We start from the raw sequence: 15,955 nt of genomic DNA, 5'->3' as shown, positions 1-15,955 counted from the left end.
GGTAGTAGTAGTATTTGTTGCTGTTGTTGTTGAAGATGAGTCTCCTTGACTCCAGGCCCAACAATCTATCCACTGCATCACCACTGTCCACTGTGTTAAATGAGGAGGTTAGACTCAGTGGCTTCTGAGACCCATATTACCTCTAGATATTATTTTTTTTTCAATCTTTTTTGTCATGCCCAACTCTTCATGACTCCTTTGGGGTTTTCTTGACAAAGACACTGGAGTAGTTTCCTATTTCCCTCTCCAGCTCATTTTACAGATGAGAAAACGGAGGCAAATAGGCTTAAGTGACTTGCTCAGGGTCACACAACTAGTAAGTGTTTGAGGCCTGATTTGAACTCAGGAACAGGGCCCTCCTGATTCCAAGGCCAGTGTTTCTGTCCATTGTGCAACCTAGTTGCCTCCTTAATTCTAGTACCTTCCTTCCATTAATTATTTTCTGTTTATCCTATATATAGCTCATCTGATCATATTTGCTCATTGTCTTTTTCCATTAGATTGTGAGTTCCTGGAGGTAGGGATTGTCTTTTGGGTCTTTTTTTATACCTAGTGCTTAGCATGGTGCCTGGTACATAGTAAGCATTTAATAAACGTTTATTGACTGACTGACTACATATAGGATAAATGGAAACTTTCAACATAGGAAGGCACTATAATTAAGGGGGATCATGAAATATTTCATATAGAAGTTAGGATTTTAGCTGGGAACTTAAGGAAACAAAAGAAGCCAAAAGGCAGAGATGAGGAAGAAGAGCATCCCCATGCATGATGGGTAGAATGTTGTGCTTGAGAAACAGAAAGACTAATGTCAATTGATCATAGAGAATATGATAGGTTATACTGCATGTAAGAAACTAGAAAAAGTTGTTGATTTTAGTCTCCCTGTCTTCTTATTGAGTTGTTTCAGTCATGTCCAACTCTTTGTGAACTTATTGGGGTTTTCTTGACAAAGAGACTGGGGTGTTTTGCTATTTCCTTCTCCAAATCATTTTACAAATGGAGAACTTAGGTAAATGATTAAGTGACTTGACCAGGGTCACACATCTTGTAAGTGTCTGAGGTCAGATTTGAATTCATGAAGATGAATCTTCCTGATTCCAAGGCTCCATCCATATGCCACCTCACTTTTCCATCTTCCTATCTATAGACTATATATATATATATATATATATATATATGTGTGTGTGTGTGTGTGTGTGTGTGTGTGTGTGTATATACATATATATATGTGTGTGTGTGTGTGTGTGTATATATATATATATCAATATAATTAATTTCCTTTGTAATAATAAGTACTTTGTTTAATATATTTAAAAACATTTTGAGAAGGAGTGCATAGACTCACCAGACCAACAAAGGAGTCCATGACCCAAACAAGTCTAATGTGATGAGGGCCTGCACTAGAGAGGTAGCAGTGTCAGAGGAGGGTGCGGTGACTAGTCAACATTTCTAAGGTGAAACTGACAGGCTTTGGCAACAGCTTGAATATTGGGGGTGAAAGACAATGAAGAGACCAGGATGACTCCTAGGTTGTAAACATGGGGGTCTGGGCAAATGGTGTTACTCTCTACAGTAATCAGGAAAGTAGCAAGGGGGAGGATATCAGGGGGAAATAATGAGTTTTGTTTTTGACATATTGGGTTTGAGATATCTGAAAAGCAGTTGAAGATTAGAGATTTGAGGTGAGTTAGAAGGTTGTGGCAGGAGAGATAGATTTGAGAATCATCAGCATGATGGGAATGGGATGGGTAGGGCCTGGAGTCAAGAATACTAATCTTCAGCAACAAACACTACCACCACCACCACTACTAGAGTTAAAAGAAATGGGGAAAGATGTCCTGTAGATACATATAAGATGATATTTAAACTCATGCGAGCTGATGAGATCACCACATGAAGTCATAGAGATGAAAAAAAGAAGCCCCAGGACAAAATTGTGAGGGACATCTACAATTAGAGGGCACAATCCAGAAGAGAACCCAGCAAAGGAGACAAAGAAAGAGTGGTATGATAGGCAGGATGAGAACCAAGAGAGAGTGGTATCCTAAAAACCTTGAGAGGAGAGAGTGGAAAGGAGGAGAGAGTGATCAACAGTATCAAAGGCCGGAGGGAGGTCAAGGAGAATGAGAATTGAGGATAGGCAACTAAGAGATCATTTGTAACTTTAGAGAGAACAGTTTGGCAGGACAATAAGGTCAAAAGCTAGTTTGTAAGGGGTTAAGTATCCTATATTTGGGCTTGTCCATAGGGAGCAGAGAGGTTTGGTGGAAAGGCCTGATCTGCTAGATAAACAATTTATTCAGATCCACAAATTCTGGGTCTGTCTTGACTATGATCCTTGAAAAGTTCCAATGGAAAGAAAAGATGAATTACCCAGAAAGAGGAAGATACCACAAAGAAAAACACATCTTTCCAAGCCACAAGGAGGAAAGAGGATGAGGAATAGAGAGATGTGGCCATCTCTGGGTACCCCATACCTTTCATTCCCTTCAACTCCAGGACTGAGTTGGCCAGCTATTGATACCGGCATCGGAGAGAACAAGAGCTAAATGATCAGTCATAAAAGCATTTGTTAAGCATCTACCATATGCCAAGCATTGTTCTATATGCTAGGGGCACTAAAAAGAGGCAACAGATAATCCCTGTGCTCAAAGAGCTCACAATCTAATGGAGGAGAAGACAAACAAATATGTACAAATAAGATATATACAAGAAAAAGTGGAAGTAATGAAGGAGGGGAAGGTACTAGAATTAAAAGCAGTTAGGAAAAGCTTCCTGTGGAAGATGAGATCTTAGTTGAGACTAAAAGGAAGTCAGAGAAGCCAGTAGGTAGAAATGAAGGGCATTCCAGGCATGGGGAAAAAGACATGAAATATCTTGTTCATACAACAGCAAGGTGGCCTGTGTCACTGTAATGAAAAGAATGCATTGGGATACAAGGTGTAAGAAGACTGGGAAGATGGAGAGGGCTAGGTTATGAAGGGATTTGAGTGTCAGAGGATTTTGCGTTTGCAAACCTGTAATTGGGAGCCACTGGAATTTATTGATTATGAGAGTGACATGGTCAGACCAATGTTTTAGGAAAGCTACTTTGGTGTCTGAAAGAAGAATGTATTGAAGTAGGAAGAGATTTAAGGCAGGCAGACCCACCATCAGGCTACATCAATAAATCCAAGTGTAAGGTGATGAGAACCTGTATCAGAGTGGTGGCAGTGTCAGAGAAGAGAAGGGGGCACATTCAAGAGATATCACAAAATTTTGCAAAATGGGATTGGTGCCCATAGCAGGAGACATACCCTACCCACAACACTCCTAGTTCTGCTCTTCCCAGTAGACTTAGCAAGATGGGAGTATCTCTATAGTACCTCCCTTCTTCTCTGGATGTTATCTTCTCTTTTCCACAAGCTCCTTAAAGGATCAAAGTCACTGTGACCCAGAAACTTTGAGACCAGGATTATATCCCCTATCCAGAAGGTCAATCTCCTTCCCAAATCTCTCTACTTTCTGTGGTCATAGCCAAAAGTAGTTACACGATTTAGCCTAAAATGTCTAAAGTCCTGTCCAGTTCTAAAATGATATAATTCTTAAGATCTGAGAATAGGTTTTGATTGTGGCAGAACATTAAAGTAAGAGTTCCTAAGGCTGAAGAAATAGATATGTATATTCCACATTGGAAGGGTATTTGATACATAACTTGCCAACAAATCCTATAAAGTCTGAGATTCCATGCTCCTCAACAATGTTATTTGGGGAAGAGATTTTTAAGAGCATCATCGACAGGTCTGTATTAGGTTATAATAGGATGCCAAGCAAATTAAAGTGAAGTATACCACTTGTATCTATACATAGTATACCAGTTTCTATATAGCAAAGATTTGATCATCAAATGTTTGTTTAATTGAATTGTCAGATTCTAGGACTGTGAGGCTATTAAGGAGACACCTGAAGGGAAGAGTTATTAAAACCACATTTTCGTGGAGCTTTAAGATTTACAAACTATTTTCTTCATAATAACCCTGTAAGGCAGGTAGTAGCAATGAGTAGTATTGTTACCACTTTATAAACAAAGAATCTGAGATTTAGAGAAATAAAGCTTCTTGTCTAGAGTCACATAACTAGTTAGTGTCAGAACCAGAAATGAAATCTAGGTCTCCTGACTCCATATGCAGCATTCCTGCCACCAAGCCATGATACTATAATGGGTAGGGAGGCAGAAGGAAAAGTTCAAATACCACAGGCAGGCTACCAAAAGGCAAAGGACACCTTATCCATTCAGGTTCTGTTAATTGAGCACAAAGTTTGAAGTAGACAGCTTTGTCTGTCCAGAGGGTCAGATTTAGAACTAGAGTCCAACTGCCTTATTTTACACATGAGGAAACTGAGGCTCAGGGACACAGACAGAAAATAGCAGAGCTGGGAGCAGAACACAGGTCTTAACTCCAAGTATGGTAAGTTTTCCACTGAAGCATGCTTTGCCAAGTTATGAACGTAAGATCATAGAATTACGGAATTTCAAAGTTGAAAACGGTTTCGGTGATTGTCCAGTCCAAGAAATCCTGGGAGAGATTTCAGTAGGTCCATGAATTTGGATGAGAAAACAAGTAAATCCTTATTTTCATTATAATTGAAATATAACATTTCTTGCAATTATTTGAAAGTATTATTCTGAGAAAAAAGTCTATAGGTTTCACCACACCACCAAAACTTCCATGACACGAAATTTTTAAAAGGTTAAGAACCCTTTGTCCTGTTCAATATATAAGTGTAAAAATAGAATTCTTTCTACAGTATGCCCAGCAAGAGGTCATCCTTCCTTTGTATAAAGGTTTAGAATGAGGTGGAACCTATTACTTCCTAAGGCAGCCCACTTTTGTTTAACACTAATTTTTGTAAAATTTTTTTCCTGAATTAACCTCTTGGAAAATTCAGTTCATTGTTCTTGGATCTGCCCTCTGGGAGAATGGGGCTATGCTCTGTCCCACTTGGTCTTCCTGGGTACCAGTAAAATGTAAACTGGGAAACAAAGAGGGACATGCCAAGCCAAAGACCATAGAGTCCTAGTAGAAGGTCATAATTTGGAGCAGAATCAAATTTAGAGGTCTAGCCCAGCTCCTCTTATTTTACAAATGAAGAAATTGAGGCCCAGAAATATGTAGTATTTGAGTAGTAGAATTGAACCCAGGTCCTCTGACTCTGAATCACCATACAGGACTGTTTAGTTCAGTATTCCACTCATCTAGGACTTAATATCTGAGGGCAGGCTTGTGGAAAAGGGGCAAAAGGCTTACAAAGAGATCAAAACAGAATATGAAAAGGCCAGGGCTTTAAAAAGATAAAAGCACACAGTCTGTATTGCTCCAATAACCACAGCTGAGTACCTTTTCTGGAGAAGAGAAATAGATACTAAACTCAACTAACATCATTCGGAGGTACCTTTAGGTAAGAGGATAAATGACCACAGCATTCATCACTACTTCCTCTCCCAATTTGGGGGCTTGCTCTATGTGGTCTGTGGAGTATGATGAGGCAAAACCCTGGACAGACTCAGCAGGACAGTAGCAGTCCATTTCAGAATTTTGTCTAGAACTGAGATCTAGGGTCTCTACCTCATTCTCACTCTTATGATCTCAAATTTCCTTAGAGCATCATTTTTCTTGTACTTCCTAATTGTCCCCCTCACATCCTATGTATAAGTATTATTCATTTCTGTATGTGCCTTCTTGTCCTAATTTTCTAGTAGTTTGTAATCTCTTTGAAGGAAGGAACTATGTCCTATGCTGTCTTGATAAATAGAGGTAGTATGGTTTTGAGAAGCAGCATGGTAGGATGATGGCTTAGTGTTCATGTTGGAGGCAGGAAGGCGTGATTTCAATATCCTCAGATACCTGCTAGTTATGAGGTTCCAGTCAAGTCATTTCATTTCTCTGAATATTTCTCAGTTTCCAAAATGTGTAAAAACAGAACTAATAATAGCACCTACCTCACAGGAAAGGAAATAATAATAATTAGCATTTATTTTGCTGTAAGGTTTACAAAAGGACAATTAGGTGGTTTAGTGGATAGAGCACTGGTCTTGGAATCAGGAAGACTCATTTTCATGAGTTCCAATCTGGCCTCAGACATTTACTAGTTGTGTTACCCTGGGCAAGTCACTTAACTCTGTTTGCCTCAATTTCCTCATCTGTAAAATGGAGAAGGAAATGAAAACCCACTACAGTATCTCTGTCAAGAAACCCACAAATGGAGTCATGAAGAATCAGAAACATCGGAAACAACTCAACAACAAAAAGATCTGTAAAAGCACTTTACAGATATTATCTCATCTGATCACCACAACAACTCTATGAATTAGATGCTATGATTATCACAATTTTGGCATTGAGGAAATTCATACTCAGAGACTTCTATGGGTTTTGCCATGGTCATTGAACCAGTACTTATCAGAGCGGAGATATGAATCTAAGTTATACTGACTCTGAGGCCAGCTCTCTCTCCACCACAATGTTCTCCTTCTCTGCCTTGCACCTAGTAAGTTTCTGAATTCCTATCCTTTTCTCTGAAGGTAGGACTGTACCAACAACATGCTAAATTTGTTAGTGTAATGAGCTTTCAGAAGCAAAGTTTCCTTGAGGGTTTCTCACACTCATAAAAAGACTGGTGGCCAAAAGAAGTTGGAAGAATAAGATGAGTTGAAACATTGAAAATTCAGCTCAAGATACACAGGGTCCTGACCCAAGGCAGCAAGGAGAATCTTGGTCTCTTCTGCAACCAGTTATTGGAAGTGCAGGTCAGAACTCTATTGCTTTTGACCGAAGGCAATCGCAAAATTCACAGAGCTCAGAAAAGTGATGGATGTGTCAGCTTAGAGAATTTAGCTTCCAAATGAGATTTAACAGAAGGTTCTGGAATTATTTCATCCTTGACACAGCAACACCATTAAAAAATAAAATAAAATAAAAACCTTTTCCCAGTGTTTGTTCCAAACAGGATATCTAACTGCTGAGAGTTGCACCCGAAATATTATGATCAATAACCACATTTCTATAAAGGTGAAATCAGGACAAAACTCACATGGCAGGAATAAATTCCATAAAGTCAGAGAAGACAAAAACAAAATTTTTTATTCAAAATGAGTACACTTATATTACCAGGTAGAATCATGAAGTAGATGAGAACTATTCCTGGAGTCAGGTTTCCTGTCCTGACTCTATCTCCTACTTGTTGTGTGACCTTGGGAAAAATCACTTGACCCCTCTGTGCCTCAGTTTTCTTATCTATAAGATAAAAATAATAATACTTGTACTTACCTCTATGAGGATAAAATGAGATAATGTACGGAAAGCAGTTTGTAACCATTAAATGCTATATAAACTTTAGCTATTGGCACATTGTTTTATAAAGAAACCACTACTCAAAGGACAAATCTATCATATATAACAGGGAGAGAAAAGTAACTTAATCATAATCAGTTGAGGAGGGGTTTGAACTAGATCAATTATTCACAAACTTTTTGGTCTCAGGATCTTTTTAATAAAAAATTATTACTGAGCACCTTCCCCCAAGAACGTTTTTATGTGTGAGTTATATCTCTTTTGATATTTACCATATTAGAAGTTAAAGTATGATGATGATGATGATGATGATTGATGATGATGATGATGATGAAGAAAAATAGTTTAGACCTCCAGGACCCTCTAAATAAATCTTGGGGACCCCCACAGTTCTAGGACCGTACTTCAAGAATCACTGGTCTAGTTTTTTCTCCTCTCTGTCTGTTTGTCAGTAGAACATTCCACCACCTAGTCAGATCACCTTGTGACTGTTGGGGGAAGATAATTTAGGGTCAAGATGGCAGTCCTATCAAAGGAATATGGTTTTGTGATTCTCACTGGTGCTGCCAGTTTCATATTGGTCACTCATCTTCCCATCAATGTAGGCAAGGCTCAAGAAGAAGTACAAGGTGGAGTATCCCACTATGTACAATACTGATCCTGAAAATGGGCACCTTTTCAACTGCATTCAGAGAGCCCACCAGAATACATTGGAAGTGTATCCTTCCTTTCTATTCTTTCTAGCTGTTGGAGGTGTTTACCATCCTCGCTTAGTTTCTGGTTTGGAGATTGCATAGATAATTGGATGCGTACTTTATGCTTATGGCTATTACACAGGAAAGCCAAGCAAGTGGAATCGAGGGTTGGTAGGTTCCATTGCTCTCCTGGGACTGATGGGGACAACTGTGTGCTCTGCTTTCTAGCATCTTGGTTGGATGACCCAAGGCTTGGGCCAAGGGCCTAGGAGTTGTCATTGAAGAAACAAAGGCTTAACTATCTCCTTCTTTTGGATGATAAATCTTTAACATTCAAGCATGCTTTTTTCTTTTTCTAAATACAATAAACCTATTTGGCATTAGCCTCATACCTATATCCCAAGAAATACCAATTTGGTTTCTCTTTTTAAATATCTGCCTTGAATAAATCTGCTACTTATACCGGTGAAAAGTAGGTATGGAGCTTTTTTTTTTTTTTTTCCCCAGGATTTCCGAAAGCTATCTCTGCCCGCGCAACGCCACAGCTGTGACCGTCGCCGCCTGGACTAGCTAGCAGCGCAGGGCGCATCATCGGCACCATGACGGACCGCTACACCATCCACAGCCAGCTGGAGCATCTGCAGTCCAAATACATCGGCACGGGCCACGCCGACACCACCAAGTGGGAATGGCTGGTGAACCAGCACCGCGACTCGTACTGCTCCTACATGGGCCACTTCGACCTCCTCAACTACTTCGCCATCGCCAAGAACGAGAGCAAAGCGCGCGTGCGCTTCAACCTGATGGACAAGCCCGAGGAGAACTGAGCCCCCCCCCCGAGCCCTCCGTCCGGGCCCCGACGCAGGTGACCGCCCTTTCTGACTTTCCGCTCCTCGAGGCCTGAGCCCTCCCCGGCCTACCCCGGCCTCCCTCGGTCTCTGACGCCCGAGGGAAGTCAGCGTCGTCCTGCTGCCTCCTCGGTGCCTCGGCCCGGCCGGACTTTCTGTTAAGAAGAGTCCAGAGCCCGCGATCATGAGGGCCTCAGCGCTGACGAATGCCCGGGCAACGACTCCGGAGAGGGAGAGATTACCTCGGAACCTTGTGTTTGACTTTTGGTGTTCGTTTTTCACCCCCTCCCCATAAAGCTAAAAAGTCTTATGAGCAAAAAAAAAAAAAAAGAAAAGTAGGTACAGAGAAAACTAATTCCCCAATGAACCCAGAAAATTATTAGCCACCTCTTAGAATTCAAAATTGCAAAAGATTAAACTTTCTGTCTTCTTACTATAAATACAAAAAGTGAATAAATATTGTTTTGGGAAAAAAAAGAATCACTGGTCTACATGATCTCTAAGGACTTTTCAAGTATTAATAGGATATGAATTTAAATAGTACAATTTATCCTGAGAACCTCAGATGAGGAGTGCTTTAGTAGCATTTAGGTATTGCAGCACCTAGCACAGTGCCTCAACCACAGAAGGCACTTAATAAACACTTGTTGAAATAAATCAAATGGGGGCAGCCAGGTAGCACAGCGAGTAAGAGCACCAGCCACAGAGTCAGGCATGACCTGGGATTGAACCTGAGCTCAGACACTTAGCACCCACCCAGAAAGACCTGGCTGTGTAACCTTGAGCAAGTTACTTAACCCCAATTGCTTTAGGGGCAGCCAGGTGGCTCAGCGAGTAAGAGCACCTGCTCCAGTGGCGGGATGACCTGGATCAAATACAGGCTCAGATACTCAGCATCACACCCAGAAATAACTGGCCGTGTAACCTTGAGCAAGTTACTTAACCCCGACTGCTTAAAAAGAAAGAAATCAAATGGAATAAATTTTAGCACTTCTCTACCAATGGCGAGGAAAGTTTATTCTGTTTTTTAAAAGAACTCTATTAATGTTCACTGAATACAACTAAAAGGTATGCACTTGACTGAGTTGAAAAAGAAAGTAAGAAAGAAAAAGAGAGAAAGAAAGAAAGAGAGAGAAAGAAAGAAAGGAAGGAAGGAAGAAAGAAAGAGAAAGAAGAGGAAGGAAGGAAGGAAGGAAGGAAGGAAGGAAGGAAGGAAGGAAGGAAAATCCTTCTAGTTAGAAAAACATCATGGCATAGACAACTAGGTGGCACAGTGGGCAGCACCATGGATAGAGCTCTGGACTTTGGTCAGGAAGATTTGAGTTAAAATCCTACCTCAGACACTTTCTAGATATATAACCCTGGACAAGTCATTTACCCTCTTTCTGCTTCAATTTCTCATCTGCAAAAGCAAGGACAGGGGGCAGCTAGGTGGCACAGTGAACAGAGTACTGACCCTGGAAGTCAGGAGGACCTGAGTTCAAATCCGGCCTCGGACGCTTGACACACTTATTAGCCATATGACTTTGGGCAAGTCACTTAACCCCAATTGCCCTCCAAAAAGCAAAAAAAAAAACAAAAAAATTGAAGATAACAGTGGTACCTATCGCCCAAAGTTACTGTGAGGATCAAATGAGACAGCAGTATACATTCCTCATCTGCAAAATGAGACTGTTGTTCAGTTACGTCCAACTCTACATGACCCCATAGACTTCGTCCATAAGATTTTCTTGGCAAAAATACTGGAGTAGTTTACCATTTCCTTCTCCAATGTGTCCACATTTTACAGGAGAGGAACTGAGGTAAATAGGGGCTAAGTAACATACCCAAGGTCCCATAGCTAATAATTATCTGAGGCCAGATTTGGACTCAGATCTTCCTAACTCCAGGCCCAGGGCTCTATCCGCTGCACCACTTAGTTGCCCCCAAATGAGATTAGATAAGATGGTTTCTAAGGTCATTGGAGCTCTAAATCCTAAATCTATTTACAGGATGAATACATAAGAGAAGAATAACAAAGTGCTATGTGGTCCAATGAAGGAAAGATCATTGTGGGAGTGGGAGCAGATTATGAAAAGCATCATGAAGAAGTTGCATTTGAGTTGGACCTGCAAAGATTTGTGAACTTTTAAGTCAAAGATTGAGGAAGGACAATAAAAGCCTGAGGAAGATATGAGTAAAGGTCCACCGATTAAAAAAAAAAGTTGGGACATCTTACTAACCTTTTTCACCTTTACTAGAATAATGTAAGAATAGGTAAGGGAGAATTGAAGGATTTATGATTTCACTGGTCTAGGGAACTCCCAGGTGAGGAATGCCCTACTACCAGGGCAGGTTAGCAACTTCTCTGCAACTTTCAGGGCTTAAAGCCTTAAAGACTTTATAGTTAAAATTAAATAACTAAAGAACTGTCTAGAACAGAGATGTTAAACATGCCACCCAATTATAGCCTGAAACATGCTGGAGTAGAGCCCAAACAGATTAAAATATAATTGAGAAATATTTAACAAAATAAATACAAATACAACAGAACATAATGTTGTTGTGTGATTTTCTAAGTCAATGTACAACCCACAGGGATTCCTATATATGTTTTGGTGGTCCCTGTTTCTATGTGAGTTCGATACCACTGGCAAGAACACTGAGAGATTAAATTATTTGGCCTGTGTCATCCAGCTAGTATGTGTAAGAGCCAGAATATGCACCCTATTTCCTCTGACTCTGAGCTAACTCTCTTTTCATAGTTCATATTGCTTCTCAACAAATTAGCTAGGCAGTACAGTGGATAGAATACTCTGGGCCTGGAGTCAGGAAGACTTCATGTCCCTGAGTTCAAATCTGGCCTTAGACACTTCCTAGCTATATGACCCTCTGGAAATCATTTAACACTGTTTGCCTCAGTTTCTTCATCTGTAAAATGAGTTAGAGAGGGAAATACAAACCACTCCAGTTTCTTTTCCAAGAAAACTTCAAATGGGTTTCAAACAAGAGTTCAAAATGACCAAACAACAACAATATGATAAAAATCATTTACGTGGCACTTTAAAATGTGATTTATATGATCTAGTTTGACTGTTACAACAGTCCTGTGAGCATAATCTACAGGCATTATTATCCTCATTTTACTGATAAACTTGGGCTCAGAAAAGTTAATAATCTCATAGTTAATAAGTATCAGAAACAAGATTTGAAATTAAATCTTCCTGATTGCAAGACCAACATGCTACCCATTAGGCCAAACTGCCTCTAAGAACAAAAAGTTTTACAAGCTTAAAAAGGTAGGGTGGAGTCAGGGTGAATGAAAGGGGGTCTTGAATGTCAGGTTAAGGAGCCTCAACTTGCTCAGTGGGCAATGGAAGTTTTTAAGTGAAAGAATGATGTGATCACAGCAGTACATTAGGGAGATTAATCTGGCCATAGTGGGAAGGATGAATTGGAGGAGAGAGAGAAATTTACCTACAAAAAATAGTAGTTCTTCCATCTCCAAAATTAGAGGCCTAAAAATAATACCTTATAAAGTTCAGACTTCATACTGGGGAAATGCCAACGCTAAATTTAAAAAGAAAAATCACCAGGTTGTGAAAATGTTAAAAGCCCAGGCTTGCATATTGAGTGCCAAGGGAATCCAAAAGAGACCATTTTTAACATCTGTGAGCAAATGAAGAGAAACTGCAATCCAATTTGGATGTGCAGGGTCATAGTCCTCAGCACCCTTGTTCTAGTTGAGGGTGACATGGGAGGCAGTGAGACTAAGCCAAAGCTGTCTGTCAGAACGTCTAAATCAGCTCCTGACAATGCCATTATTCCAAGTAACATGGCCTCTTCCACTACAACAAGGCTACATCTAAGGGATAAGGTTAAAAACTAGAGCTCTGATTTCTTTGATATAAGGAACTATCAGGTAAGGAAACTCCCTCTCTGAATGAAAGTTAGCCCTTTCTCTCTAACTCATAGTGTTACAGAGTCATTAAACGCATTTGGAAATTAATTGACTTACCCAGAATCATATAGCCAGTACATGTCAGAGTTGAGACTAGAACCTAAGACTTCCTGAATGTATGGCCCACTCTTTATCCACTATGCTATGTAAACTCTCTACATAATCTCACAAAAACATAGAATGTTGGAACTGGAAGGGCCCTTGGAAGATAAAATGTTAGAACATGGAATACTTTGGTGGAATGAAGGACCTCAGAAATCATCTAGTTCATCTAATATCTAAACAAGAATCCCTTTTACAACAATCTTAACAAATGGTCATTCAATTGAAGATTGTTTGGCAATGAAAAACACAGTATGTCCCAAGGAAGTCCATTCCATTAAGGGGCAGTTCAACTTGTCGGAACGTTTTCTTTGTATTGAGCCAATATCTGCCTCCCTGAAATTTCCACCCATTGTTCTGAGTTCCTGTTTCTGGAAATGCGCAGAAGTTCAGTCCATCTTCCCATAATGTCCCTTTAAATACTTAAAGACAATTATAAGGATTCTCTGTCTTTCTTGTATGAGATAGGTATTCCCAGTTCCTTGAACCTGTCCTCTTCTGGCATGATTTATGATTTCCTTACCATCCTGATTACTCTTTTCTGGATATACTCAAATTTGCCAATGTCCTTTCTAAAATGTATGAACAGACAGTGGGCCTAGGAATAGTTTTGTTATTTTTGATTATCATAAAAGAAGAAAGAAAAGAGAGAGAGAAAGGAGTATACTAGGGAGACAAGAAGAGGAAGGGTAGGAGAAAATTTTCTCACATAATCAGTATAAAAGTAGAAAATTATAAAGTTTGTATGAGGAAGAAAGGGTAGAAGGAATGAGTGACACATGAACCTCGCTTTCATCTAAACTGGTCAAAGGATGGAAGAATGCACGCAAAATTGGATGCATAAATACAGTACACTAGACAAAGAAGCAGGAGGGAGAGTGGGAATAAGAGGGTAAGGAATTAGTCATAAGCAAAACCATCTCTTTACTGGAAGTTAGATCAGGGGTTTTAAAAGAAAAGAAATATATTTGCAAGCTTTCAGATATATTTGGTCATTTTTTTCCATTTTACTTTTGCCCAAAATTTCTTAAATTATAAATTAAATTAAGTTGCTACATATAAAAGTATGGATTCACCACATTGAATTTCTGGAATGGTAAATATTTATGATAATGACTTGAGCAAAGGTGAAAATGTAACCAATTATTGCCATCATTTCCTCAAACCTTAACCTAATTCCAAATGTAGATTCTTGATCGTATATTTTGTTACATTAATAAATGAACTAATTAGACTTGTTTTCTAATATATGATTTCATGTTGAGCAAGAATCAAATACAAAATATGAAATCCAGTATATTAAAGGCTTAAAACAGGTCAAACAAAATTATAATTCATAATAACATTCTCTCCCAGATTGCTTTCTTTAATTACTAAGTCTTGTGCTTTATAAATTTTACTTATTTTTTTTACTTATTTACTTATTTATCAATGTGCAACCCTGTACTTGATTTCAGGGATAACTCCTAATTAAAGCAATCTCTTCTAAAAATAAAGCAAACACATGTCCAGAACTGACCACAACATTTTGGTTGTGGTCAGATTAGGGAAGAATACAAGGTGACTATCACTCCCCGCATTCTGAACAGTACACTTCCATGAATTCATCTTAAAAAAACATATTAGCTTATTTTTGGTTGCCATGTCATACTACTGGTCAATTTTGAGACAAAATAAAGAGAATGTAATCTCCATCATGTCTCTAGCCCAGCTTGCTACACTAGAGGCTTTGGGGAACTTCCCCTTGGATGAATTCTGGGATTCTTTTTCAGATGAACTGAGTTATCTTGCTCCTAATGGGGGTGATCCCAGAGTTCCTTCACTTTGTATTATCTGGTATATATTCTCCTATGTGTACTTTCTCTGATTTCTGTTTTACTATTGAATTGAATAACTAGGTTTCTTTGTTACCATCTTTGTTCATTGTAGAACTAGTATTTGATGGAAAAGGAGTGAAACCTTGCAGATAAAGCTTGGAGTCCTGCTTACCCCAATTAATGAAAAGTGATCAGAAGTTTAGCTTAAACCTCAAAATGATATCCCCCATAGATTTAAGGGAGCACACAGATATAATTCAGTCCACTACCTCCCCTCTCTGGCCTCAACATCCTCCTTTTCCCTCCTGACAGGAATTAAAATCTCCTTTGGAAAATGGTGAGAAAAGTCTCAAGATACCTACTCTGTCTCCCTTTGAGCCATACAATGACACACCCATGCTACATGTGTAGCATCATACTTGCTGTATGATGAAGAGATGAGGAGACATCAATGATGAAAAAGTGAGTTGCCCAGAGTCAAACGACTACCAAATATCTGAGTCAGGGTCCAAAATTGGGTCTTCCTGAATATGTCCCACACTCTAGACCCTGAGTCATATAACATAACTAAGCTTTTGGAACTAGAAGGTGTCTTAGGCATCATCTAGCCAACCCCCTTTATTTGACAGATGGAGACTAAGGGCCAGAGAGGTAAATTAACTGTCCATAGTCCCACAGCAGATTAGTTACAAAGCTCAAGTGAAGAATTACTCCATTTTGACACAATGCTACCTCCAGTTCCAGCCTAAAAGTCAAAAGGCCTGAGTTCTTGTCCAGTTTGTTACTGACTATATGTATCTGTGACTTTGGGCAAGTCCCATCAGTCTCTGGGCTTCCAATTACCACCTGCAAAACAGGGCTAGCAAAAGCAGTTCAATTATCTCCAGGGTTCCTGAGGAGAAAAAGTGACAACAGACCTGAAAAAAAAGTGAGCCATTTTGAAAGATCTATAAAGACATAATGTTCATGTTTTGTGCCTATAAATATATCTGGTGACTTGTTTTTGTTTGGGTTTATTTTTAAGCAGCCTTAATGACCATCATTTATTTGCTTGTCCATGTGGTTATGACTGGAATAACCACAACAGTAGCAGCATGATTTGGATATTTGGGAAGAGAGACTCAGATGGAAGCAGTCAGACCTGGGTAAATTCTGCTTTTCTGGTTATTAATTCCATTCAGAGCATTGACATACCACTGAGTGGCAATCCCATCGCATT

General features: G+C 39.4%; 1 protein-coding gene and 1 pseudogene across 1 annotated transcript; both read left to right on the top strand.

The window, feature by feature from the left end:
* The first annotated feature begins 7,763 nt into the window (after positions 1–7,763).
* On the top strand, positions 7,764–8,426 carry LOC138155663 (glutathione S-transferase 3, mitochondrial pseudogene; annotated as a pseudogene).
* An 87-nt stretch (positions 8,427–8,513) lies between these two features.
* Positions 8,514–9,212, top strand: SF3B5 (splicing factor 3b subunit 5). Its single transcript, XM_069080917.1, has one exon. The coding sequence runs from the start codon at positions 8,629–8,631 to the stop codon at positions 8,854–8,856; it is 228 nt and encodes a 75-aa protein (XP_068937018.1). The 5' UTR covers positions 8,514–8,628; the 3' UTR covers positions 8,857–9,212.
* Positions 9,213–15,955: the final 6,743 nt, after the last annotated feature.

Source organism: Petaurus breviceps, unplaced genomic scaffold, assembly GCF_028583685.1.
Source record: "Petaurus breviceps papuanus isolate PSGF00001 unplaced genomic scaffold, PetGlider_PUasm1.0 98, whole genome shotgun sequence".
Classification (NCBI taxonomy): Eukaryota; Metazoa; Chordata; class Mammalia; order Diprotodontia; family Petauridae; genus Petaurus; species Petaurus breviceps.
This window is presented reverse-complemented; position numbering and strand designations above follow the sequence as displayed.

Bases quoted from the DNA above. Each gene is read 5' to 3' on its own strand.
- SF3B5 (XM_069080917.1), top strand. From the start codon at position 8,629: ATGACGGACCGCTACACCATCCACAGCCAGCTGGAGCATCTGCAGTCC.